Raw genomic sequence first — 27,831 nt, forward strand, 5'->3', positions numbered from 1 at the left:
ATCTGTCTACATGCACATACCGTAGGAGGCAGCAGGAAAGTAAGCAAATCACAATGCAAGAAGAAAATTATGATGAAAAATAATTCGTATGATTATTATTAGGCCAATATATAATTTTAAAAAGCTATCAGACTGGAGTATGCCGACTATGGAAGCTTATTTCTGCTAGTTAAAGAATAAATAAGATGGAAACTAAGCTTGCCTAAAAAAAAAAAATTCCCACTGTGAATCATTGTTGTGAGAAAAAAAAGTCAAAGCTCTAACATTAAAAAGTCACAATTAAGAGAATAATATTTAACTTATGAGATAAAAAGTCAAAATATGGGATAAAAAATGTCACTGTTATGAGATACAAGTTATAATTATGTGATCAAAAAGTTAATTTATCTCATAATTAAATTAAAAACATATAATTATGAAATAATAAATCCAAATTATAATATTAAATATAATTATGATATAAGTATTTAATTTATGAAATAAATAGACAAAATATGGGATAAAAAGTTATAGTTATGAGATACAAAAGCCCAAATTATGAGAGTAATATGTTTATTTGTATCCTAATATTACTAGTTGAAATAGGCTTGAATACTTAGGTGCTGTTAAGCAACAAACGATACACTGAGGTATGTATTGTACTGTGATAATATTTTGTGAAGTAAACCTTTAGATTGTATTTCATGTTTAATGTTTATATGTTGCACATGATGTGGTTTGTCATTAACAAACTATAACCCCTCTCTGACAGATTGCATTTCCTGTTTATGTATCAGTGCTCCAACACAGACACTGTACTGATCCAAATGGTTTGATCAGACTTCTTTCACCCATATAATGGATATGTTCCTTAAAAAAACATTGACCATGACCCCAACTGCACAATGTTGCCTGGTGTCGACAAAGAGAAAACCCCCTTATTACCAGTTTAAATCAAATGTGCTCCTTTAGGGGTTCATACACATGTGCATGTGCATCATGAAATGTATCTAGCATTTCATGTTTTACCAAAAAGAGCTTCCTCCCCCCTTAATGCATCATGTGAAGGCATGAAAAAAAAAATTGGTATGCAGTACAAACATACACAGAAACAAAAAGGCATCCTGAGCTTCATGGAAAAGACTGCTGGGTTCAAATTTCAAATTTATTTAATTAACACATGAGTGTTAACATGGCATCCGATCATTAAAAAAAAAAAACCTAATTACTGAAACTCAGACTGAAACCGCCCGAGTCTAAACTGAAAACTGATTTTTGCCACATGAACAGCTATAACTTTGGTGGTATGTTGTTGTTTTTATTCTTAGCTTAATGACATTTATTGGCTTTTTTCTTCAGGCCACAAATAAAACAGAGTGAGGTCATTCAGTTCAATCAGTCTAACATCTCGTGTTGGATATCATCACAAAGTTTAAGGAGTATCATGAAATCAGTTGATTTCATAACATGATAGAAAACTAAGGCATCCGAGAAAAGTGCAATTAAACATTTGAGACACTGTATTTTATGTACTGACTGCATGTTCCAACACGTTATCCTCTCAGCATAATGTTGTGGTTGTGAAGTCTTCTCCTTAATTTATGCTACATTGATTTCTCATAGGGTTTATTATTGTTCCAGCACAGCTAAGCATAGGATGGCTGTGGGCTACAAATATCTGGCCTGCACGACCCCAAAATAAAATGTTATGTCTGCCATCTATACATCATCATATTCACTTAAATAAAATATATTTCATAACATTTCCCATTTCTCATGAGGATTACAGGTCCCTGTCAAAAGAGGAGACAGTAATGATTCACTGGCAGCAACATTCTCACAGAGACTAATTTTACTGACTAGAAGAAAGATAGTAAACGTAAGAAATCCCAGATTTCAGGAGCTGAGTGGGGTTATATGCCATGATTTCAATTTAAACTGCTGGTTTGAAAAGCACTTTTTTGTCATTTTGTAATGAAATCCATGCAATCTCATCCCAGGATATCGAGTCAATTTGTTTCCAGAGCGAAGGGAAAGCATTTTGTCACAGAATCACGCAGAGTTTAGACGTGTGCCTCAAACTGCGGTACACTTTTAGTCGCTCCTTTTTACTCGTAGGTGGTCCAACTACCTTTGTGACTGCAGGGACGTTCTCGACAGCCCGTCTCTTATGAGCACGGTGCAGCAGGATCCTGTAGACCCCTGTGATGGAGCTCCTGCAGTCTTTCCCCTGGTTGTTGAGGATGTGCTCTGAGGTGATTCCTAGCGTCGCCAGCGCTGCCTTTACCTCCATCTCCTCCTCCGCCAGCTCAGGCGGTTCACCCTCTGCTAGGTAGGATGGGTCGAGTTTAAAGGGCTCCATGGCGTGCGGCAAGTCCACGGGGAGAAGCCACTCACAGCCCATCATCTGCTCCACTGTGCAGCGGTCCGACGGTATGGGCTGGAGGATTCCCCTGATCAGCCTCTGGCATGCGTCTGGCACCCAGGAGGGCAGGACGAAGGCCCCGTCCAGGATGCATCGTTTCAGTTTGGCCACAGTGTCGGCCCTGAACGGCATGGTGCCCGTCACCATGAAGAACAGCATCACCCCCAGGGCCCAGATGTCTACAAAGACGCCAACATAATGCTCATCCCGAAAGAGCTCGGGTGCGGCGTAAGGCGGTGAGCCGCAGAATGTGTTGAGTGTCTCGCTGCGGCGGCTCAGCGTGCTAAAGCCAAAGTCCCCCACCTTGACACAAGAGCTGCTGGTGTAGAAGACGTTCTCTGCCTTCAGGTCGCGGTGGATGATGTTGTTTTCATGCTGTGTTAGAACAAAGACAAACTGCATTATAAAATCTACCTTCAGCATCTACATCGTGGTGGCAGCAGAATAAATGAATGACAACACATTTCATTGCAAACAATACAGACTGTCATCTTAATTGTCCGAATTGCATTTATTTGGCTGTTCAGACAGTAATTAAATCTTGTATATGTTTACATTCACATTGAAGTTAATCATACCACTACAATCTAAATATATATGTACTGACCATGTGTTTAACAGCAGAGAGGATCTGAGCGAAGACGATCTTGCTCTCAGTGTCGGAGAGTTTCCCCTCTGTAGTGATCTTGGTGTAGAGCTCCCCTCCCCCCGCGTACTCCATCACCAGGTGCAGCCGCGTCAACGTCTCCACCACCTAAAGGAAAAGTTACAATGGATGTCGGCTGGATGCGGTCATCATTAAGACGGCCACTTGGCCTCGGATTGAGTTCGTTCATTCAAACAATATGCAAGCGTGTTGTGGGTCAGACCTCATAGAGGCGTATGATGTTGGGGTGGTGCAGTTTCTCCATGCTGGAGATCTCTCTGGACAGCAGCCTCTGGGTCTTCTGATCCAGCTTGGTTTTGTCCAGGATCTTTATGGCCACTTTGTCTGGTGGCACAAAGGAAGAAGATTAAAATCAATGATTGGAATGGAGAAGTGAGATAGTAGATCCTAAAATCTGGTAGCTTAAACCCTCCCTTTGAGAATGAGGCCTGTGAAGAGAGCTCTACACAGCTCAGCATAGCTCTCTTAAGTTCTTTGAAGAAGCTCTTGTGGACAAATGAGGGTCAATGATCACTAATAAATGACACATCTAAGGAGAAGTACAGATCATTTAAATTAGACCTATTATGCTTTTTTAATTTTTTCCTTCCCTTTAGTGTTTTATGTCGTTTCTTGCTCTTGTGACGTCACACTATGTTGCGCATTTGCAGAATTTATGCCTAGCAGCTAGTTTGGCACATAAGAATTGATTTAGCATAGCTGCTCTGTTGTTGTTAACAGTGCTGGCTCAGGCATGTGTGAGCTGACCAATCAGAGGAGACTAGCCTTAAGGAGACAGGAGCTAAAACAGTGTTTCAGACAGAGGGGGAATGCAGCACTGGACAGTATGAGAAAGCTGATGTGTTTTTAAAGCATTAAAGCGTGTCAGCTTATTATAGTAGTAACCCAGACTGCGAACCAAAATTATGAACCATAAAATTAGCATAATGTGTCTCCTTTGAAGGCACGCAGAGAAAATACTTTAAAGTGGCCTTTCATTTCAACAGAAGCTTGACAGGGAGACAGAAAACTGGGGAAATTAAGATGCGAGTGCTCCCATTGTGTCAGTCATCATTAAAATAAGTCCACTTTACTCAGAACTAAAGCATTAGATGTGTTACGTCAATCTTAAAGCGAGCTTCGCTCCTCCTGGCACACAGAGAATTGCCCTGAAGTGACCAAGCCCAGTGATCTGTTCCAGATAATTTGATGGAGGATTAGCTGCCCTGGGAAACCAATTTTCTTGATTATGTTCTCCAAGGGGGTCGATTCACACTCAGCCCCATAGTAGAAAGAAATTTGCCTTTGAAAAATTAAGGAAAATGGCTCTTTTTTTCTGTCACACTGCAGTGAAGATACGGACGGTAACGTCAGGGTAGAGACAGGGACACAAAGTGCTGAGCTGGCCACAACGACCAGGTGTCAGATTCACCCGACCACCTGACGGACGGAGAGGAAAATATAGTGCACATTTCAAAAACGCACACACAGTTTCACAGTCAGCGAAAGATCAAAATACTTCACATATATCAAATTCGAAGAACTGATATCTTTACTGTATTCTGTTCAATGATTCATAAAGCGGGGCAAAATGGAGCGGAGGTAACTGAATACAGAAAAGATCTTAAGTGGCAAAATGGTGTTGAGATATCTAATTGTGCATCAGTATGCATTATTCAGGCTGGTATTAGGCTCCCTTTCAGCTGTGACATAGCTTTCAATAGGAGCATTCAAAATGCATCGCAGCTCAAATTGTTTTTTTTGGGGGGACTAAATGATACCACTTACATGCACACACACACACACATATCATGGAACAGACCGGCATACAGTAAAGTATGCTACGAACAGAGCACACACAGAGCTACACACTCGTCCTCCTCCCTCTCTCCAGCCTTTGATGAGGCATGCAGCAATTTTAGCCGTCGCTAAGGAAACTGGAGATCTCTAATCAATCCATCTGCTCAAGGGCAGCAGACAGTCTGTCTCTTTGTGGCTGAATCAGCCCCCTAGCCGGGCACCCATCGCCTTGTTAGTGAATTGCCACATAAGGACACACTTGTTAGTGTTGCAGTCCGTTGATGGGAACAGCTCATCAGCCAAATCATCACTTAAATCTAATCGAGAAAAGCCAAAGAAGAGAGCAAACGGGAGATTACGGAAGATTGTTATCTTTAAAGATGGATGTGTTTATGCTTTTGTCTGTTATCTTTTTGCAGGCTGCAACTGTCCTGATTAATCGATTAGCTGTGTGTTCTATGAAAATGTTCAAAAATTGTGAAAACTGTCCATCAGTAAGTCCAAAGCCCCACATGACATCCAAAGATATTCAGTTTATTGTCAAATGGGAGAAAAGAAACTAGAAAATATTCACATTTAAGAATAGTTTTTCTTATTTTAATTTATCAAAATAGATGATGATTAATTTAATAATTGTCCATTAATCAATAAATCAATTAATCATTCAGCTTTCAGTCAGTATATTTGCCACAGTGTATGTGTTTGTTTTTTACAGTTTCAATGATTTCATCAGTTTCTTACCTTTGGTGAGAGCATGGATTCCAAGCTTGACATGTGAAAAATTCCCACACCCGATCTCTCCTCGAATCTTGTAGAAGCCGATCCTTCTGCCCACTGTTAGCTCGCGGACCACCCTGTGCCCAGAAAACATAACAGAAGATGTAACACTCAGTATTCCCTGTGATATCCGACAGTGGAGCCATAATAAGAATTTCACCTCCTGCCTGGTGAGTCAAAAAGCAATAAATCTTGATAAAACAGGGATGATTGCTTCATCTCTTGACCCCTACCTCTCATCCTGGCACATATCCAGGTTCAGCCTTTCCAACGGAGTGAGACGGCGGATGGTCGCCCCCTCGTCGTCCGTGTTGATGTCCGAGCTGTCCTGGCGGCTCCAGCGGCTGTACCGTTGGCCGGCGACCACAGCTGTGCCTCCGATAGACCCTCCGACAGAGTCCCCATTAGAGTCCCTGGACTCTGCCCCAGAAACAGAGATGCTCCCAGCAGTGCCTGCTGCCCCTGACGCCCTGGAGCCTGCTGTCCCGGCCCCAGCTTCAGCCCCTTCTGGGCTGCTCTCAGAGGGGCAGACAGCAGTCATCCTGCAAGGGACGCCCAGGTCGACATGGGCTTAGCTCATGGCTGGGAGTCGGGGAAGACTGGATGCACAATAAGTAAAAAACCTTATTATATTTTTGACTTGTTTGCTATATAGATATATTTGTATTATTATTGAGGCATGATAGCAAGAGTGGTAATATCAGTTACATATTTTGTGCAGCTTCAGTTTAACTGCATGGCATGCTATCATGCATTTTCCTTATCTCAATCGTGAATAAAGAAAATGTGCTATATCATCATTGTGAGTTGTGTTAGAAGCGCAAAAATGAACCCTCATTTCTACAGTGTGCACAGAGTGGCTACAGTATTAGCCTCTCACACATACAGAGATGACATCTAACCCACATAATGTGAAATAAACATGAAATCCAGGGAAAAATGTGACATGGAGTGAATTCATATGGGACAAAAACCGTCACTTACCTTCAGATATGTGAGCCATTTAGAGGGAAAACTCTTTCAGTGTCCGTGCCCAAATCACATAGCTATTTAGACAGTTTAGTCAAGAAACAAACCTAATGAAGAATTTTTTGTCCTGTATTTCAATGAAACAGGACAGAACCTCAAGTCCGTCCTCCAAAGCACATGCTGCATCCAAAATTTCCCCAAGAACTGTCCTCTCCACGATGGAATATCAGGGACGATTTGTCATCTGAAGCTTGGGGCCGTCGCAGTCTTGTCGCATCTCAAGAAATTTCCGGCGGTTGAGGCCTTAGTTTTTCTTATTTGCAGCCACTGGAGTGAAGGCGAGGAGGCTGAGGATCATATTGACCATGTGTTATCGGATTCATGCTCACTGCTGTCTCTTGTCGAAGAGGTCTGCGGAGCTTTAATGGGCTCTTTTGAGTCTCCGGGGTATAAATAGGCCACAGGTTGAGGAGGAGGGGAAGAGGAACTGAACAGGGGGGGGTGGTTGGAGGAGAGAGGTTGAACAGATGATAGTGTCAGGGTACAGCCCGGGTGTGTTTAGTGAGACGACCTGGAATGAAGCACAAGAGAGAAACAGAAAAATAAATGTCATGTATATTAGAGTGCTCACAGTTTCCCTTTTGCCTTTTAATCTTTTCCCGTCTTCAATCAAGCGTCTGCGCAAAAGCCATGTGCATTCATCCTCTATGCTGAAGCGTTTGTGCGCACATGTCAACACAAGTGTGCGTGCGCAGTGTGTGCTTGAGCGTCCCTTAATACGTGTCTTAATCCTTACTTAATTCTGAGCTTGAGTCCGGCTCCAAGGGCACCGCGGGCTGAGGTCGTTTTCACTTTCCACCAAACAGACGATCCTAACAACCCCTGATTAACCTGTCAGTTCTAATGGAGAGTTTGAGCGATGACTGGCACTCCCTTGTGTATGTGTGTGTATGTGTATGTGTGTGTTTGTGTGTGTAGCACAAAGCGTGAGGGCAAATAAGTAATTGTAATTAGGTGATAAGTGCACGCTGCTCAGAAAACAAAGCTCTAACAACATCCCAGGAGCAGAAACAGGAGAGGTGCATCTGAGGTTAAGGTGAACTCTGAATTTGCAGAAACATGACATGCAAAGCAAAATGAAACGAACAATCATTAACGGACCTCGGCCGTGGCCCAACACTCCCCTTTAAAGGGTCACTCCCCCTTTTTTTACACATAAAAGTGGTTTAACAGTTAATGAGGAGGAGTGCTATGTGAAAAAAGTAGTATAAAGTTTTCTTCTGGCTGCATGTAATCTGACAAACTGACTCCAGTGATGTCACTCGGTGGCTAAGATGCATTGTGGGTAATGCAGGCACCAGGTTTGTAAACTAAGCTATGTGATCTGACCACAGCTAGACTGGCCCGATCTGGATTGGCTGGTTCTCCGTCACCTACTTGCACACGCGCTCAATACTTAATCCTAGCCTGAGTCGACTGTTCAACACTCAACCTGACACCTGAATTGAATTGTCTTGTGAATGACAACGTGCTTCACCCAAACAATCAACACGAGCTGCCTAATGTTGCATCAACGGACCACATTATATAAAACACATGCATTAGTCACATCATTACACTTGATGTTTATGTTCCTTGATAATAACTGACACAGTCGCTGTAGTTCATTCCAATTCAATCCCAAATAAACAGCCCTGGTGTTGAAAATACTCCCCAACATGAGCAATAGTTACTCCTGTTTACTTCAGTACTTTTTTTTTAATGAAACTACAATGTCCAGCTGTGTTTGTATTTGTTATCAATAAGAAACAGAGACATTGGACAGTGCTGCATCCTTAAAAGCTGATAACAGTAACCAGTTGATCATAAACACAACAGCAAAGATGACTGAGCAAAATGTTCCGATTGTGAAGTTGCTGTTTTAATCTTCTTTTTGCTAACGTGGAAGCAAATACATTATTCTCTATTAATTAGAGAATTAATTATTAATCCAAAAGTGGACGTATGCAACTTTTAATTATTTAATGAAATAAACTGTATAGTTTTACAGTTGCTGTATATTTAAACAACTGACTCTCATGGGGCACTGAGTGGAGTACAGATAGTTTGAGTTTTAAATTTCTATCTCAAATTAGGTGTTAAGAGTAAGACGCCATGATGTTATATGTAGGAGTAGAAACGGTTAACTTTGTGATACATGAGCAGGGGTGTCTCTCATCCCTGTCTATGTTAAGATAAATGAGTCCATGTTAAAGCTTTGCTTGCAAATCAAAGCAGTTTTCTTTTCTCTACCAGCCTTCAAACACCTTCCTGCCACGGCACCATGAATATCTAAGCATTGATCTCAGGCAGCCTAAAAGGACTCGCTAAGAGAGGAGAGGCCTCTACTTTACAGCACAAAGCGACAGGCCATGAAAACCAGCCTTTTATGTATGTAAATAAAAAGACTAGAGGACAATCAGGCATGAGATAAACACATAAAGAACATAAAGAGGAGAGCCGCAAGAGTTTTCGGGGACAAAATCGTAATCAGGAAATTGAATTTTCAATTCCGGATGAACAAATACTTGATGGTATTATTTACTGAATAACACTTCTGATCTCCTCAAATGTATTCCTCAAAAACAGGGAGTACCAAGGAGTTTCATAACCAACGGGCTCTACTCATAATTACTTCAAGTGGACAGTATCCCCACAGTGCATCTATTAGCTGAGTAATAGTTACCCAGATTGCTTTGTGCTTTGCTTCCTCTGGAAAACAGATCTACCTGGTTGCTTGGTGATGGACACTGACCCGGCGCACTTGTCTGTTTTTCATGCCGAGGATTAGGCATTAACTGGCGCCGATTGTCAAGAAAGAGAGCACACAGTGCCATGTTTACAGTCTGACGGCGCTGCACTGAGTGAAGAATCAGAGTCTCCCTGTCAGTTCTGTGCATGAGCAGCAGACTGACGGATAAATACAATAACACAGAGCACAGCAAAGAACAGGTGGAAGAGCTGGAGACCAAACACATGTACACTTTCTTGCTCTTACCTTAAAGGCTTACTGGACCTTTAAAGGGGCATCACGTATGCATTTTAGCTGAATACATTAAACAGAATGAGAGTAAGCTGAAGTTAGCATGCTAAACAGGTAGCATGCTAAACAGGTAGCTTTAGCCTGTTCTGGTCCAAAGCTCCCACGCTGGTGTAAACACTAACGCTCCCCTGATCCTTGAGCTCCCACTAGCTGCATGGCTAACTGAGCTAACTAGCTAAGCAGGCTACAGTAAGCAGCCGTTTGCGGTTACGATGGCGACATGCTGCCCCATATTTGTTTTCAGTCTGAATTTTACAGGCTGCAAGCTCTTACACATTGCTCCTTTATGTCACCACAGAATAACAGTTTAATCAAATTTACTAGTTTCCTACTGTCTTTCTTAAGTCTAGGCATCGATGGTCACGAGTTTTGACTAGGCCCTGAAAGAATGAGATTCAAAGTGGGATTCAAATAAGCTTCCTCCATAGGGTAGCTGGCCTCATCCTCAGAGATGGGGTAAGGAGCTTTGACAGGGGAGCAGCTGCTCCTTCATGTCGAAAGGAGCCAGTCGACATGGTTCGGGCATCGGATCATGATACTCCCTGGGTTCCTTCTTGTGGCTGTTTTTCCAGGCACATACAACTGGGAAGAGTTGCCAAGGTAGACCAGGACCAGGCTGGCTATAACTTATATATTTTATCCGGCTTGACAACACTTCAAGTTCCCCCAGGACGGGCTAGAGAACGTTACTGAGGAGGGAGACGTGGTCGCTGCCAAAACAGGAGCCAGCCATGGAAAAAAGGCAAAAATGGACGGCTTGATGTTTGTAAGCAGTCCAGCCAACTTTGCTTTTTTTTTTTTTTTCCTCCCCAAGTTCAGATTACAGACAAGTGTACCATTCACATACTCGCTCAATTAATACGGTGCACTGCTTGCCACAAACAGGTTTATGAGTCTGGGTACGGCCAGCTCTTCATCAGCAAACACTATCAGCTGTGCCAAGCACGCGTCCTTACTCACCACACAGTCAATCATTTGTCTGAGGGTCCCCGAAGACAAGGAGGAGGGCTTGCCCGACGCACTCTGCTGTTGATCGCGCTGCTAGCATCAGCTGCCTCTTCACGCACTTCAACAACGGAAAACCCGAGAGCCCATCCACAGCAGCTGTGGATCAAGAATTAGACACTTTTTTTTTTTTTCCGAAACGCCACTCTGTGCCTGTCGTTAGGGAGGCTAATAAAACAGAAGGGACGTTTTGTCCCATCGCACGGTACGAAATGTCTCTCCATGAAATAGTTCCCCTTCCATGTTCTTCTCCTGTTCACTTTACATCCATCCTCCTCACTCTGCCTGTGCCTGTGGCCCATTCTCTCTCTTTTTCACTGCTGTTATGCATTCGGGCACAAAGACAAACGCACACACACAAGCACACACACATATTCACAGACCCCCTTGGCTTCAAGCACACTCGTGTAAATACACACACACACACACACTGGCAAAGCGAGCTCTCTCCACACAAAGCTCCCCAGTGTGTTAATTGAGACGCACGGCTGACAAGAATAAAGAGCTCAACGGTGAAAGAGCCCCGACAATGAAGACTGCGGGCCCTAGATACAGAGAGGCAGGCCTCTCTGGAATCCACAGGGCAAATATTTCACATTTCCCACCAAAAAACAACAAAAAAAAATGACCTCACACAGTCTGAACCGAAGTTGCACAGGCCCCTTTGGATGCACTCAAACCAACCAACAGGAATTCCATCACCTAAACCTATTATCTGCTGTGGCTGTAAGTAATAGGTGTTATTCCCCATGCCTGACAATGGTGCTGCTCTATAGCTCCCAGTACATGTTGGAGAGAGAGAGACAGGGAGAGTCTCTGTGGCCTTAACCAAGTTACCATGACACTGTGTTCAGGGAGCACGCTGACACAATGCAGAACACACACGCACCGTAAAATCCATGCGCACGGTGGGTTCAAATCGAGAGATCAAGATCTTCTCAGTCAATTATTTTCCTCCCGCTTCCGGGAAGAAAAAAAAAAGCCACCCGAGTGCACGCTGTTCACTGTCAGTGCTTCAAAGAGGCCCGCATCAAAGAAAGAACACGCGGAGCAGCAGTGTTTCATGTGTTCTGACTGATTGACCATCAAAAGAATTAAAAAATCAGGGAACACGTTTCAGTCGGGGCGGGCGTAAAACAGACACAGGGGCTATTTTTGCTTCAAAAACATGGAAATGTGTTCGCCGTCCAATCCAAGTCTACACCGAGAGGAATGGCTTGAAAAAGAAGCGACACATTAAAAGGCTACCTGCCTAATTTTGCAGTTAAGAGTTTGCTTGTTTTTTTTTTTTTACTTCTCGATTAGAGGCCAGATGTTAAAGGTGCACTACGTAGTTTTGAGGAAGAGATTTTAATCAGAAGAGAAAGATCTTCATGGAGATAATATGCCTAAACAAAAAAACCCTCTTTGTTTTTGACTGACAACACAGCTTCACACTGCTCTGTTCTGTTTACAGTTGGCGGACCCTGCCACCTTTCTAGCATCAGACCCTTATTTTACTCTGAGGACAGAATTTGTTGATTATTCACTGATGGAAAAAAATATATATTCTAAGTTTGCATCATTAGATCATTAATGTTGCAAATCTTAAAATTCAGAGTTTGAATTTCTTCTCCAAAACAACACACAGTGCCCCTTTAAAGGCACAATACTGGGCATCCTGATGGCTCAGTTTGATAAGACATGTGATGTAAGGTGTCCAAGTCTGGCTGCTGAGTCATTTAATAATTCTCCTCCTCTCACTTTGTCGCTGGCAAACACAGTTAACATGCCAGTCTAAGTGTGTGACCACTACAAACTGTAATTTCAATTTGGAACAATCTGTCCACAGATTGTAGTTCCTCTCCTCACTACCCCTAAGCCTTTGCTGTGTACGTGATGTACTGATGCATTGCTCCCTCAGTCAAGATGCTGGAGATACTCTACACAGAGACAGGTAAGCCTCCATCAGGGTGCAACAGGTGCTGCAGCTCAACTCTCTCATTCTTCACCTCATTCCGTGAACTTTAAAGCAGCCGGACAGGTCAGTGAGCGTGTCAGAGCTCCATAGTTTGTGGCTTAACTATTGCGTGTGCGTGCGGTGCGTGCATGCGTAAATGCCAAGCGATGCACTGTGTTCCCCCCTGAGAAGTGATGCAGACCGCAGTCACTGCAAAATAGGACTCAAGATATGTTAATGATAATGATCATTATAATAATAAAACAAAAAACAGACCAGGAGATTACAGAAGATGATCAGCCTCATCCTCGAGCCTGCAGGTCTGAACACAGAGAGGTGATCTAAGAACCTGCAGAGTCTCCACCCGGGATGTGTCCATGGTGACTTGCAAGTTTTTTGTTTCCCCCCTCAAACTCCAGCCTGCTGTCGGAGTGAATAAATCTCGCAGTGCATCGATTATCGGTGTTCAATGACAGTCAACAGTTACCATCTCCTCGCAGCAGCAGGCCATTCCCCTGTGAGCCGGCGCCTTTTCTCATGAAAACCCGAACCAGACACAGCGGAGGTGTGTGAGTCTTACTTGTGAGAGCGTCTTCACGGCGCCGTGGCGACGATCCTTACCGGCCCCGCCGCGGTGCCGTCCCCTCCGGTAGCCCGGTGACATTGAGCGGACTGGTTCTGTGCTGCAGCTGCTCCCTCCTGGTTCGGTCTGTTGTGGAGGGGAAATCCGACTCGACTGGCAGGTCGAGACGACCAATAGGCGGCGGGCTGAGGAGGCCGCCGTGCGTCGCTCGTCCAATGAGAGGGCGAGGATTACAGTTTTGTTTTTTTTTGTTTTTTTACTTGGAGATTCAGTACCACAGGAGCTGTCCGGAGCGTGAGACGGTGGGAGTCACCAGGTGGGTAACCTGAGCTGTGGGTGTCACGCACCACGGTCAGTACATCAGCCAGCACAGCAGAGGTTCAAGGAGGGGTCAGAGGGTGCAGGAGGGGTGTCGTTTCACTATTGTGACTGTATGTCACCTTTGCGTCAGTATACAGGTACACCAAAACTCATGAAATGACTTTAACGCATCACTCAACACTCAGAGTCTCTCATCTCCATCACATGGTCCTCCTCGGTCGCCATGGATATAAGTGGCACCCACTTTTTTCGTCTTTATCCTTTCTTGAATCTTTTTCACCTAAACAATTCTAGTTTGAGAAATGTCTCTTGTCCCTGAAGTTTGTGCAAAAATCTGTTATCTCAGCATGATTTGACAGTAACAAATCTGTGTGTGATTCCACAGAACGCCTGGCCTTCTTCAGTCTTCAAGCAGCCCCCACATACATTTTCAGTGGGGTGGAAGTCAGGTAACTGTGGAGGAAAGCCCATGATGGTGTGCTCACTTTGAGTCCATCTGAGTTTGTGCAAAAGTTGCATGCACTGCTTCCTTATGGAGTCTTTAGTCTAGCCACGATTTAAAGATGAGAAAGAATGTCCCCATTTGCTTAGAAAACAAATATTTGACTGCTTATTACTCTGAATACTTTAATTTTCTCATTAGTGTAATACAGCTGATTATCTTTGACATGAGCAGTGAAAAATCTGAGATGCTATAAGTAGCATAGGATGCAGTGGTTAAATATTCTGGGAATACTAATACATTTTTTTTCTTTAATGAACACGTGGTTAAGGAGCATTACATCAACTTTCTCAAATCTACACTGCTTTTTTCTTTAGCCACTTAGGGGCAGTGGACCAAAGATGAAAACACAACACTTACATTCCACCATTAGTCATTTTGTGGCTTGTTTCCTAACACATTCAGTAGATAGAAAGCAACTGAAGCATTAATTTTGAGATGTGTTTTTGGCCACTGATTAATACATTTTCTGGTTAAATAAATAAACACTCCTTTGTTATTTAATGCTGGGTACGGCAGGTTTAACAAAGCTTTTCCACTGATAAGATCATTCCCTGTGGATTCATAACTACTAGCAATTTATTTCACAATGCAGTCTGGTGTAAATATAAAACTATCAATAACAACAATAAATTGTGAAGATGCTATAAAGTCAGCAGCATTTTTAAGCGTATCCATCTCATTCTTAAGATCAATAAGACTTGTAGAACCATTCTGGAAAACCATTTTTTATTCCGCATCTGAGTTTTTCCTACAAAAACACCAACAGTCAATATGAAAACTAGCTTGAACAAAACTGTAGCAAGACAGCGTTAGCAGTGATGGACATCAGCACCAGCTGTGTAATCAGCTGCAACCAGACATGTTTTTCATTCATTGTCAAATTGTCTTGGCAAGTGAAGCAAACAGTACATGAGGTAAAATAAGGACACGAAAAACAAGTATGAAACACGATTGATGAAGCAATGGAGAGCCACCAGGAATATTTGATATGATGGCAAACAGCTTTGAAATAAATACAGGATCATTAGTAGGAAATGATACATCTCCGTAACGCTGTCCATAACTCAAAGTTCAAAGGGTGAGGGTGGTGGTAACAATGCCGTCCATAGTGATGGCACACAACCGGACATGCGGAGGTGACATGCTTTATCCTAACATGCAGTTTCCTTATGGAAAATAACTGTCTGCTACAGATTAATGCAGCCGGTCAGGGCTGACAGAGTCCTCCTCACATCCTCACACGACCACTGCATGTTCTGCCTCCACAACGTTCACCACTTCACCCTCCATCTCTACTTCCACCTGAGAGTTCACCACCTGCTGCCCGTCTACTTGAGTCACATGCACCACCTGGATCTGCACTCCTGCCTGCTTTAATCTCTCCACGTCCTCCTCACACATCTCGGCCACCCCGCCGTCCTCCACCACAACTGTTGCGGTCTCCTCCATCTCCATCACATCCACGGGCTCCACCGTGACGTGCTCCACCTGGATACCGTCATCTAGCAGGACCGTTTCGGTGCCTTCTATGCTCTGCGTGGCGACGGCTAGGGCGGCGGCAGCAGCAGAGTCAGCGACGACCACTTCTTCATTCGACTTTTCCTCAATGGAATGGACCTGCTTGAGGTGGAGCTTAAGGTCTTTTGGGTGGGTGAACCACATGTCACACATGGTGCAGTGGTTGGGCTTGTCTCCTGTGTGGCTCACAAGATGGTCTTTGAACTGGTCCCAGCTGTTAAATACACTGCTGCAGACCTGATGGAGGAGAAAATGGTAGATCATGGTTACAGAAGGGCACACACTGTGAATTGATAAAACATACTAGATTTACAAGAAGATAGGAGGATTAATTATTTAGTTGTGGGGGCAATAAAAACTCAGAAAAACAGCGACAAATGCCCATCACAATATCCTCGACCCCAAGATGAGGTCTTCACTTTCATCTTGTGTCAGACCAGCAACATATAACCAAAAATTACCAAATTTACCAAAGTAAGCTGGAAGCAAAAAGTCTCATAATTGACCAAAATGAACAATCAATTATTTGCCTTACTTGCTCAAAAAAATGGCTTCAATACTTGTTGAATTATAATCTGTGTACCTTCAACTCAATTGATTTCATAACCAGAAACGAAAATCAGGTATGAAAAGCTGGACTCCTTTAAATAACAATGTCTGTAACCACATTTTAAAAACAGAAAAAGAGCCATCTTTCACTTAACTTTGTACTCAAAGTAAAATGTTGTTTTGTTTTATCATCACAGACTTTTATATAATGAGTCAAACACAAATATCCAGTTCCCATGACTACCTCATACAAAATTGGGGTGATTTTAGTTACACTATATTACCAAAAGTATTCGCTCACCCATTCAAATGATCAGAATCAGGTGTTCTAATCACTTGGCCTGGCCCCAGGTGTATAAATTCAAGCACTCAGGCATGCAGACTGTGAAACAAGACATTTGTGAAAGAATGGGCCGCTCTCAGGAGCTCAGTGAATTCCAGCGTGGAACTGTCATAGGATGCCACTTGTGCAACAAATCCAGTCGTGAAATTTCCTCGCTCCTAAATATTCCACAGTCAACTGTCAGCTCTATTATAACAAAATGGAAGCGTTTGGGAACAACAGCAACTCAGCCACGAAGTGGTAGGCCACGTAAAGTGACGGAGAGGGGTCAGCGGATGCTGAAGCGCATAGTGCAAAAAGGTCGCCGACTTTCTGCACAGTCAATTGCTAGAGAGCTACAAACTTCATGTGACCTTCAGATTAGCCCAAGTACAGTACGCAGAGAGCTTCATGGAATGGGTTTCCATGGCCGAGCAGCTGCAGCCAAGCCAAACATCACCAAGTGCAATGCAAGGCGTCGGATGCAATGGTGTAAAGCACGCCGTCACTGGCCTCTAGAGCAGTGGAGACGCGTTCTCTGGAGTGATGAATCACGCTTTTCCATCTGGCAATCTGATGGACGAGTCTGGGTTTGGAGGTTGCCAGGAGAACGGTACATTTCAGATTGCATTGTGCCAACTGTGAAATTTGGTGGAGGAGGAATTATGGTATGGGGTTGTTTTTCAGGAGCTGGGCTTGGCCCCTTAGTTCCAGTGAAAGGAACATTGAATGCTTCAGGATACCAAAACATTTTGGACAATTCCATGCTCCCAACCTTGTGGGAACAGTTTGGAGCGGGCCCCTTCCTCTTCCAACATGACTGTGCACCAGTGCACAAAGCAAGGTCCATAAAGACGTGGATGACAGAGTCTGGTGTGGATGAACTTGACTGGCCTGCACAGAGTCCTGACCTGAACCCGATAGAACACCTTTGGGATGAATTAGAGCGGAGACTGAGAGCCAGGCCTTCTCGACCAACATCAGTGTGTGACCTCACCAATGCGCTTTTGGAAGAATGGTCAAAAATTCCTATAAACACTCTCCTCAACCTTGTGGACAGTCTTCCCAGAAGAGTTGAAGCTGTAATAGCTGCAAAAGGTGGACCGACATCATATTGAATTCTGTGAGTTAGGAATGGGATGGCACTTCAGTTCATAGAATGAGTAAAGGCAGGTGAGCGAATACTTTTGGTAATATAGTGTATCTTTGACATCAAAAGCCAAATTGGAAGCATTCATGATTGTAGACTGATGAAGAGACTGGCATATCTTCTTGATATGTACTGAGATCTTAATGAGATGCAATCTTATTTATCATAACTGATTTTATGCACTCTTCACAGGTCTTTACTCCTGACAGACGCTCACTCAGAGTTTTCTCCCTCTTGTGGTAAAAGGGGGTAACAACCGACATCTTTAACTGTACCATGAGAGAAGGAAACTGGAGCACACTACTTAGTTAACTACACCACAAAACAAAACAAAAACACGACAATCAGACATTAAATCCCCCAGACATTGACTTTGTATATACCTATATCATGGTGCTCTAATGAAATGATTGAACGTTTTTATTTCTTGCAACCAGGAAAATGTTCCTAATGGGTGGATAAATATTGTTTGCCACTTTTATCAGTAGGCATGTTTTCAAATAATCAATGACAGACGTGCATTGCCAGACCCCACTGAAACTTCTATTACAACAGTGGAAGAAAATTCTGTCATGGAATATAAAGCCAACAACACACCGCCATTAACTTAATACTTACGCAGGAGTCCTGGATAATGGGCCTGTAGCTTTAATGATTCTTCTGACCACAGCATGTCATGCATTTATTCTGTGCAGGTCATTTTGTGCTTATTTATAGACTCGACACCGTCTAAGTATAACTGAGCAGTCAATGTTGTAGCTTCCGTTGATAACGCTGGAGAGTTGGGGTTAATAATAACTCTAGATAAGGGGTTCAAGCAAATGAAAAAGCATTCAATAAATCGGGCAGGAGCATATTTTAACAGTATCTGTTGTTATACTGTAGCAATAACTGTTTAATTTTAACTACATCTTCTAAGGTAAACCACCACCATCTGAGAAACTATAACAAGACATCAGATCGTTCATTCATATCATTCATTGAATTAGTACATTATTCAGTACACCAGTCTTAATACTACAGGAGGCCAAAATCAGACATCTCGTCATTATGTCTTTCTGCATCAAGTGAATTTAAAAAGCAACAGTATCATAAAAAAGGAAAATCTTTCTTTCCTACGGCAGGAACTGTACTAGTAAGGGAGCATTTTATGGGCTTGATTTGGGACAAACTGTACCTGGCATTCATACAGTTTCTTGCGTCCTTTCTTGGCTCCGGCCCCATTCTGACAGGCTGCCATATGGCACTTCAGTGTGCTGTTCCTAGCAAATCGCTCGTGGCAATCTGGACACTCATAAGGCTTTTCCCCTAGAGAGAGAAATGCAAAATCAAGCATGTATTTCAATGTCAGACTCAACAGTAGATAATTATGAATGTTCGGAATTGAGAATTTTGGGTGTTAATCTGAATGGAACCAGCTTTATCTTTCATTCTCACCCGTGTGCTTCCGTAGGTGCTCCTTAAAATGGCCAAAGTGGTCAAAGTGCTTTTTACAGTATTCACAAACATGCACTTTCTTCTGGGGTTTCTGGTTTCGAGACAGCTCTTCTGCATCAAAATGAAACGTGCTGATGTGCTGCTTCAAGGCGCCCTCCCGTGTATAGGCTTTACCACAGTGGTTACACACGTGGGGCTTTTCCAGCGAGCCCAGGTGTGTTTTCAGGTGCTGTTTGAGGTGGTAGTACAACTTGAAGCTACGGTCACATTTAGTGCAGCGGAACATGTTGTCCACTTGGGAAATCTGGACCTCGACGACCTCGACATTCTCCAGCACCTTGGAGGCAGTCACAGTTTCCTCCTGATACACCACCTCCTGCCGAGCACAAACACAGACCAGGCAGAGTTAATCTTTCACATCTAGAACTTTTACTGTATTTCATAATTTACCAACCAATAAAACAAAAATAAAAAGATACAGCTTTAACCAAGAATTTGTACAAATACAACTCAATGTACCTCTTCTATTCCTCCCTTCTTAATGACCTGAAGCGTTGATTCCCCATGCTGATATTTGCTGGTTATGTCAGCAAGAAGAGCCAAAGCAGAGTCATCTGACCCCGTCTGAGCATTTTTTGCTGCGTCGACCACCTCTTCCAGTCCAGTCTCCTCCACCTCCTCAATGGCTCCTTCCCCAATCACCTCAATCTCCACCTGGAGAACATTGACGACATTGAGTCTCAAGAATAAATGTGTGGACAAGGCAAGGTTCACTTAATGCTCCCATTCAGATTTAATCTTAAACATGCTGACCTGTTCCCCTTCCACTGAAGGCAGGGTTTCTGTAATCACATTAGATGTCTCAGCAATCTTCCGCTTTTTACCTTTCCTTTTTGCTGTCAGCGACGGATTATCATTTATCCTACAAGAAGAAAATGGGCTCTTGATTAGAGGTAACAATGCTGAGGAATCATGACTGTGACACAAGAAGAGATAGGTGACTTGTGAAGTGAATGCAAGTCTCACTTTTTGTTGTCGAGGGCTTTGATGGCTTCTTGCATCTGGAGGTACTCGGCAGCCTTCCACACATCATAGGCCTCCTCTTCTCCACTTACGTCCAGAGTTGCTGTATATGTGAACTCCATCAGCTGCCGAAAGGCTGTGTTACTCACTCCTGTCAAGAGTACAACAGAGTCGCAGTGGTAAATTAAAGCTGTTTTACATAACAGAATGAGGAACACAGCAAAATGTATACGTAGCTTCAAATTAGATTTAAAATACAGACTGACAATATGTATATGACGGACAATGTAAAATTGGTCACTTTAGATTCACAAAAGCATATTTCTCAGTTGAAAACCTGTTAGAATCTAGCGGTTTTACCCATGTTTTTTAAAAAAAAAAAACCACACACATGGTCTCTAATTTTGTTGTAGAGAGTTTTGGTGGCGACATAAAAATCCATATTGTGTATATATATATATATATATATATATATATATATACACACAAAAGATTAGATTTAAAATACAGACTGACAATATGTATATGACGGACAATGTAAAATTGGTCACTTTAGATTCACAAAAGCATATTTCTCAGTTGAAAACCTGTTAGAATCTAGCGGTTTTACCCATGTTTTTTAAAAAAAAAAAAACACACACATGGTCTCTAATTTTGTTGTAGAGAGTTTTGGTGGCGACATAAAAATCCATATTGTTTTCTCTTGCAAACAAGACGTTTACAGTCTCTTGTATTTCTTCCACCTGAAGAGTCTGAATCTAATTGAAGCTCAGGTTACCTTCTATCTCCACCAGAGGCTCCTGGGTGAAATCCTGGAAGAACTTATGGAAAAACTGACTGCATGCAGCCAACACTGCTTTATGGGCTCTGAACTGGTGTCCTGCAAGACACAAGAGGCTGGGTGAACACAACAGACTGAGGAATGTTACAATGATGACCTCTGATGTATGCATACTTACCATCCACAATCAGTGTAATGTCTGTGAACTGGTCCAGCTGTCGTTGCTCATTAAGTTTGTCCATCATGACCTTGTAATGTGCTGGGTACTCATTGCCTCCCTCCAACTCAACCTCCACCTCAGCCGCCATTGTTGACCTTATCCCTCTCTGCATTGAAGAGAAGAGAAGATGAACATACAATTCTTAGCATAGCTTGAGTCACTTTGATTAGCCTCGACTCCTGGTTAAGAATTCCTCCATGAAATTGATAACTGAAAAAAACAATGATTCAGGAAATAATAATAGATATACATGACTAGGCTGTTTTTTTAACTCTCCAGAACTGATGCACTGCAGTCTGGTTTAATCTCACATTATCTAATCTGACACAGTGAGGCAAATGCTGAACGTCCATACATATCCCCACGTTACATCTTGAGACCCCTTTGTTACCCCTTTGCTATGATCCCGGTCTCTCTGGTTCCACTGTTTTTGGCAAGCAATTGGTACCCACCCTGACATGTCCCTTTGAAAGTAACTTCACAGTAGAGAATTATGTCTGGAAAACCACATATCATAACATGATGAGTAAATGCATTAAGAATTAAGAACTAATTATTGAGTTTTAGTATCAGCAGGCAGACCTGCATCTGAACACTGAAGGAAGGCTGTAATTAAATAGTGCAAGGTTCAGAGAGAACAACTCTATCAGAGTCTCAAAGCAGAAAGGTCTTTGCCAGACAACACTATTGTACAGAACAAGGAAGTCAAGTTGAAGCCCCCCGAGAACCACATCCCGACTGTATCGGGATGGACGTTGCCAGAACCTCCGAAATAAAGTGAATAACAGAAAATACACCCTGCTACGTTTCCCTTTTGTGCCATGTGAGTGTTCAACCAATGACCTGCCACTCTGTTAGTCATTTGGCTAGCGTCGAAGCTTTGCTAGCCCAGCTAGATGTTAGCTCAGCTAGCAAACATACAGTCCTGCCGCCTAAAAACGAGCACAAATGGTCATTTACCATACAAAATAAATGGATTATTAAAAAGCCCGACTTACCAGGTCTACTAATATATATGTAATCCTTTCGATACGGGCACCTGAAGCAAATATTAATGGTACAATCCCAGAGTGTTGCGCGTGACGGGCCTCTTAGCACGCTCGCCATTTCGCGTTTGACAATCAACATTACGTCATCAAACCGCGCATTAAAATACACATTTCCCAGACAGATTTCCCGATTATAAGCCCCGAGCGCCAAAATACACGTTGCAAACAATCGGTATACGTACCTCAAGTCTGGTTGCGCTGCTTCAAAAACTTGTTTTGCGATAATATTTCCCTCGACGCATGAACTGCTGTTCTACTCTCGTAGCTCCGAAAAGGGCGGTCGTACGGCCCTCGGGCCTCGGATTCCCAGAAACCTTTGCGAAGTCCAGGACGCCGAGGAGCGTTGCTTAGTGACGGCGGTGACTGACAAGTGTTTACATGTTCTTCTGTTCATACCTACGTCATCATGGCTGCTCTGAATCAAGCAACAGATAGAGGTGTTTTCAGATTCAACATCACATTATTAGCTGTAGTTATGTATCTGAAAGGAATAACAAAACCAACAACCAAGTATTTTCATTGGCAAATCTTTCTGTTAATGCAGAAAGTTACTTTTTTTTTTTTTTTTCTGTCACAGCCTTGATTGAACATTCACATCAAGTAAAGTAGGCACTCACTGTTACTGCTAAACTGTGCTGGATGAAGTGGTTGAAGATTAAAACAAGGTTAAAGTCTGAGAGAGATAAGATACAACTTTATATCTGGAAATACATCTTCAGGGTAGAGGATCCTCAGTATGCATTATAGAATGAATATATACGGAGAATACAATAGTATTAAGTAGTAAGAACAATCAAATGAAATATATGGCCTCAGTAAAATAAAAAAGGGAGTCGCACAGTACAATTGATGAAACACTGAATGAAAGAAAATGACGGTCAGTCAATACGTTAAATTGCAAATGAAGGGTAGAAAAAAGACAAAACTGTACATGATGATCTGTCTGTTTTTACTAACTATGTTATAAATGTTAAAAGTCGAAAGGGCAGAAACGGTGTGAATGGAAAAACACGTATCAACTGTATGAAGTGTTTCATCACACAGTGGTGTTTTATGATAAGAAATAAAGTTCCAAGGAGTTAACATCAGCAGATTGACCATGGAAACTTTAGTGTGGATGAATATTATCAAGTCAGATCTCTGGTCACCACGCCATACACAGTAAATTAGTAACACTGGGTCATAGAATAATCCACTCAGGTAACATTTCATTGCTCTGCTGTATAAGCTGCTACACCACAGTCACATCGCCCAGGTGGTGTTACATTATGATACCTACTTTTACTATTCACTCTGATGGATGTTTCATGCTGCAACTAATGCAACACAGCCTCCATTTGTTTTTTTGCTATGATCTGTTTGTACGTGTCCTTGTAGATCTTCATTTCTTTTAATTAAATTTCCACTTGTGGGAGATTTGCAGCGCTTCCTCCATGTCAGTATTCATTTAATGCTGCTTGGTTGTTTGGCTGCAAGGTGCATACCAAAGTGTTAAAGCGTACCGTGCGACAAGGTCAAAACCAGGACAAGGGGCAGGAAGTTAGCTCCTCCACATGTCTTCACCACTATCTCCAATATTTAATTGAGAGGGCTTGTGGAGATATACAGAGGGTGGACACATCACACAAAATACAGCCTTAAAATTACATGGAGAAAAAATAAACACCTCTCAGATGCAGATATGCAAACACCCTGCAAATATACTTACTGCAGGACAGTAGTTTTACATTGTCAGATATTGTGCAGGTGTTGTGTTTGTTGACAGGATGTTTGAATAAATTGAATCCTTCGTTAGAACATAATGACACTGACATTTGCTGGCCTAGTTAAAACTGGCCTTTGACCTGAGTAATCTCATAACAGCGCTCTCCCTGTCCTGACCTGCGTGGCCTGTATCTGCAGACAAGACAACCTTATCGGACTTTCACACCGTTTACAGCAGTGACGTTGTGATGTAATTTAATGTGCAGGGAGCTGTACTTTAGCTCGAGCAGCTGATGGATTTTTGTCTTTCCTTGTCACAAAGCTACTGTCTTGTTCTTCATCCCCCGTCAATCTTCTTTTCAGCCTCCCCTGTTGCTTCATTGAGCCAAATCCCGCTTTTCTAATGAGTTACTTATTTTTCTGGCCTGCCCTGAACTGTAAGAACATGATTTGCTTGCCTTTACAGTCTGTTTTGTGTTAAAACTGTTGGATACTTTCTATCAAGGAATGCTTAGATTATTCCATTTGTGTGCATGTTGAAGGAGTCCTGTTCAGCTGTGTTTGTGTGGGACGTGTAGAAACATGCTGGACACAGACCAGAGTCCCGCCCTCTGTCCTTTTCACTTCTCCCCTTTATGCGCAAAGTAAAAAAAACTGAATTGCACAATGTTCTTCCATGGACATAATAAACCTACTTTAACATCGTATAAGTGTGTGATTTGCAAGGCAAACGCACACACTATCTCCGGAGCTGACATATCTTTGCCCTTAAAGGAGGTAATGTTTACTCCTCACACTGTTCCCTGAAGGAATTTGTTGCACTGCCAGCCTCTACAAAACATTTTCCATGAAAAGGGTTTTTTGTGTCTTGTCAGTGAGGGGGATGCATGCCCTGTTTAACTTGTGAAAAAAGTGTAGACATCAGCATACAGCCGGAACTGAACTTTGTCCTCCATCCAGATTGGAAAAACAACAGGCAGAGTATAAAAAGGGGGGGAGCAGGAGAGGAAGAGACTTGTTTTCTCTTAGAGGAGTTGCAGCAGCACTGAGCTGAGCAGAGAGGAGGAAACTTTTAAACACTCGGTAAGTTAGAGCACACTTTACATTTGAGAGGGAATACTCTTGTTTGTTGGTGTTCGTCTTTGTAACTATGCTAAATGAATACAAATGCTTAAAGACAGGATTAAGGGATTTTACAGCACACTATTCCTTTTTAAACTTTGGTAAGCATAGTTGTTTTCATGGCGTTTGAGGTTCATCAGTGTTATCTTAACCAGTCACTGAACCATTTTCCACATTATTTAACCCATTATACATGTGGTGATGCACTGCAGAAGTATAAGACTTTACATTTCCAACATTGAAGAGTGCCTCCTGCTCACTTATATGCTGTTTCTTTGTGGTCGCTGGGTATCTGTTATCTTAGATTAGCACAAAAACAACAGGAGCATGGATTTGGGAACCTCAAATAAATTGCTTTGTTCACCCTAGTTGTACAGTCTCCTTTTCGAGCACTTGCGTGAAAACAGTTAACAGTTCGGGAGGAAGCCTCTTCTGGGGAAGTAAAAGTGATAACACTTCTTCTAAAATGTTTGTGCAATCCCAATTGACTTTGCAATGGATTTTGCCAATCTCCTCCCTCCTCCCTCTCTACTCCCCTTCTCAACTTCTCCCTTCTCCCCACCGCTGTCCCTTCCCTCTCTGTGCTCAGCAGATTGGTGCAGTGAGGAGGCGCCGCAGGGATGTGGGCGTGCCTCAGCCTGCTCCTCACCCTCTGCCTGCTCCATGGGGGCGGTGCAGAGAGTGACGGGGGCGGGCCTCGCTGTCAGCTGCCGCCAGCCTGGAAGATAGGGGAGGTGGATCCAATGAAGGAGGCTATGGGTCAGGTGACGGTGTTGGCCCTTTTCCAGGCTAGCTGATTGTTCTGCTTGGTGCAGGCCTCCAGGTACATAGCCTTCATGCGTTAGCCAACATGACCTCTTGACCTTTGGTTATACAAAACAGTCCTAAATCTGTGGTAAAGCTTGACATTCTCACTGAGTAGTAAATAAAATGTTAGATAGTTAACAGTGCACATTCTGCAAGGCTTGCGTAAGTGGCTGCAAGCCAGCTGAGACTGGTCCTCCCTGTGCAACTTTTAGTGCACGGTTGAAAAAACACATCTTGTTCATACTTGTTTATTAAGCAGACAATCCAGGAAAGCTTTATCAACAATTTCAGATTCCTGGCAATGGATTTTCAAACTCTTTTTCTCCCTGTTTTCCCCCCTGCTCCGAGCAGAATGGAAGGCCTGCGCCAGAAGCTGGAGAATCAGGGTCTGAACAATGTGGTCTACATGGTCGTTAACCACCAGGGGGAGCAAGCACAGCGCCTGCACGCCATGCTGGGAATGCGACTGTCAGAGAACATCACACTCTACAAACAGGATGCCCAACAGCCTGATGTCTGGCAGACACTGGGAGGAGAGAAGGATGACTTTTTCATTTATGACAGGTTTGTGACCTGCAGCGGATACCTCATTCACATTTCGCGACTGCTAATGTGTTTTTTATTCAATTTTTACTCACCTTTCTTTTCTGTCTTTTTGCCATCAGGTGTGGCCGTCTCACCCATCACATTTCACTTCCATACAGCATTATTGGACAAGGCCATGTGGAGGGTGCCATCAAAGATACGTACTGCAAGCGCATGTGTGGCGAGTGCACGCATGAGGTACAGACCAGACATTACTGCCAAAAGACTGAATATTTTGTTGTGTTTATGTGAAAGATAATCTCTTTTGTCTTTGTTTTCATCTCTCTTGATTTTTCCACAGAGTGCTGAGATCCCAGAGGAGTGCACACCAAAAGCAGATGCACAGCCTGACACAGATGCAGTCCAGCCTGCTGAAGAAGACACTGGACATGGTCACCATCAAAGACATCACCATCCTCATCCTGGGCACAACCAACCCCATGGCCAAGGCCACGGCCATGGCCATGGGATTGGCCGTGATCACAACCATGGCCAGAACCAACGCCATGATCACAACCATGGCCACCACCTTGGGCATCATAGTGGTCATGGCGGTGACCATCGACAAAGTCAGCAAGATGTCAGACAGCAAGAGGTATCTCAAAGGCAAGATCATTTAGATGCAGGCCAGATGCAGCAAGCAGTGCAAATACACCAGATACCACACGAGGCCAACTGAGCCCCTGTGAGGCCCTGAGTGTCCAAGAAGGTGAGGTGAAAGTCAAAGCACAGCTGACAGTGGACAGCAGTCTCTGACAATGAAGCTTCTCCTAAAGCCAGCTGATGCTGACACTGACGCAGGCTGTTTGGCGATGCAGGGAGCGATCAGCCGGTCGGTCTCTGACACTGTACTGAGGCGCTGCCCGCCTCCTGACAGTGACAAGGACTGATAGGCGATGCAGCCAATAATGTTAGGGAGACCTGACAGTGACGCTCGCCTCCTGCTGAGTGACAGCAGCCTCAGCCTACCCCATGAGCCTGACCCCAAGGTGTGAGCTGAGGATGAGAGCAGCTGTAAGCTGACTCTGATATCAGCCTCACACCAGAAACACCAGGGGCCAAGCGCTCTTTTTACCAACAAGTATTACCCTGGGAGAGGGCAGGGCAGTCCCTGACAGCATGGGATGGGTAAACATGTGATGAAGACAAAATGCGGTAGATCAATCAACCAAAGCAAGTATTGGCAGCTTGTTAGCTTGCTACATTTGGCAACAGATACAGAAAAAATTGGTGAAAGATGTCACACTTTACCTACCTCAGTATGTCTGTCAGGGGGTTGCACTCATCCTTTCTCAGGAGTGTATGTGGTTGTCATGTTCATGAATTTCCTCCTCCACTTTGCTCTCTCCATCCTTTATGAAAACAGGCGCAGAAACTATGCTCTAGTGGCGTCTGTTAGAGGTCAGGCAGGAGAGAGAGGAGGGGGACTTCAGGAACATGATAAACACTTGAAAACATTTTGAAGTTCAAAATTTGAGGACGTTTGAGGAAACAGAAAATGAGATAGAATCTGCAAATACTGCAAGAACAAAT

The 27,831-nt window shown here is 43.2% G+C and overlaps 3 protein-coding genes across 7 annotated transcripts in view; 1 reads left to right on the plus strand and 2 right to left on the minus strand.

Moving 5' to 3' along the window:
* Nucleotides 1-1,110: 1,110 nt before the first annotated feature.
* On the minus strand, nucleotides 1,111-13,707 carry nim1k (NIM1 serine/threonine protein kinase). 4 transcript variants are annotated; one of them, XM_037098701.1, is made up of 7 exons: nucleotides 13,203-13,707; nucleotides 6,612-7,167; nucleotides 5,861-6,169; nucleotides 5,592-5,704; nucleotides 3,274-3,395; nucleotides 3,012-3,158; nucleotides 1,111-2,779 (listed from the first exon to the last, which is right to left on the minus strand). In XM_037098701.1, the coding sequence occupies exons 3-7, from the start codon at nucleotides 6,166-6,168 to the stop codon at nucleotides 2,024-2,026; spliced, it is 1,446 nt and encodes a 481-aa protein (XP_036954596.1). In that variant the 5' UTR covers nucleotide 6,169; nucleotides 6,612-7,167; nucleotides 13,203-13,707; the 3' UTR covers nucleotides 1,111-2,023. The 4 variants fall into 4 exon arrangements, with proteins under 4 accessions (XP_036954596.1, XP_036954593.1, XP_036954595.1 ...); XM_037098698.1 differs by having other exon boundaries at nucleotides 5,861-6,226; nucleotides 13,203-13,706; XM_037098700.1 differs by lacking the exon at nucleotides 13,203-13,707 and adding an exon at nucleotides 11,573-11,822 and having other exon boundaries at nucleotides 5,861-6,226.
* Nucleotides 13,708-14,673: 966 nt separating this feature from the next.
* znf131 (zinc finger protein 131) lies at nucleotides 14,674-22,418 on the minus strand. 2 transcript variants are annotated; one of them, XM_037098696.1, is made up of 9 exons: nucleotides 22,263-22,418; nucleotides 20,990-21,137; nucleotides 20,809-20,910; nucleotides 20,034-20,181; nucleotides 19,821-19,929; nucleotides 19,527-19,721; nucleotides 19,008-19,383; nucleotides 18,748-18,878; nucleotides 14,674-15,786 (listed from the first exon to the last, which is right to left on the minus strand). In XM_037098696.1, exons 2-9 carry the CDS (start codon nucleotides 21,117-21,119, stop codon nucleotides 15,268-15,270), a joined length of 1,710 nt encoding a protein of 569 aa, XP_036954591.1. In that variant the 5' UTR covers nucleotides 21,120-21,137; nucleotides 22,263-22,418; the 3' UTR covers nucleotides 14,674-15,267. The 2 variants fall into 2 exon arrangements, with proteins under 2 accessions (XP_036954591.1, XP_036954592.1); XM_037098697.1 differs by lacking the exon at nucleotides 22,263-22,418 and adding an exon at nucleotides 22,030-22,165.
* A 2,309-nt stretch (nucleotides 22,419-24,727) lies between these two features.
* LOC119019551 (selenoprotein P) overlaps nucleotides 24,728-27,831 on the plus strand; it is a 3,676-nt gene continuing 572 nt past the window's right edge. Inside the window, exons 1-5 of the mRNA XM_037098272.1 lie at nucleotides 24,728-24,867; nucleotides 25,496-25,729; nucleotides 26,065-26,277; nucleotides 26,379-26,496; nucleotides 26,600-27,831. The exon at nucleotides 26,600-27,831 is cut by the window's right edge and continues 572 nt beyond it. Coding sequence (XP_036954167.1) covers nucleotides 25,527-25,729; nucleotides 26,065-26,277; nucleotides 26,379-26,496; nucleotides 26,600-26,977 — 912 coding nt within the window. The 5' untranslated portion in view covers nucleotides 24,728-24,867; nucleotides 25,496-25,526 and the 3' untranslated portion in view covers nucleotides 26,978-27,831. The remainder of the gene's footprint in view (nucleotides 24,868-25,495; nucleotides 25,730-26,064; nucleotides 26,278-26,378; nucleotides 26,497-26,599) is intronic.

The sequence above is a fragment of the Acanthopagrus latus genome, chromosome 5 (genome assembly GCF_904848185.1).
Source record: "Acanthopagrus latus isolate v.2019 chromosome 5, fAcaLat1.1, whole genome shotgun sequence".
NCBI lineage: Eukaryota > Metazoa > Chordata > Actinopteri > Spariformes > Sparidae > Acanthopagrus > Acanthopagrus latus.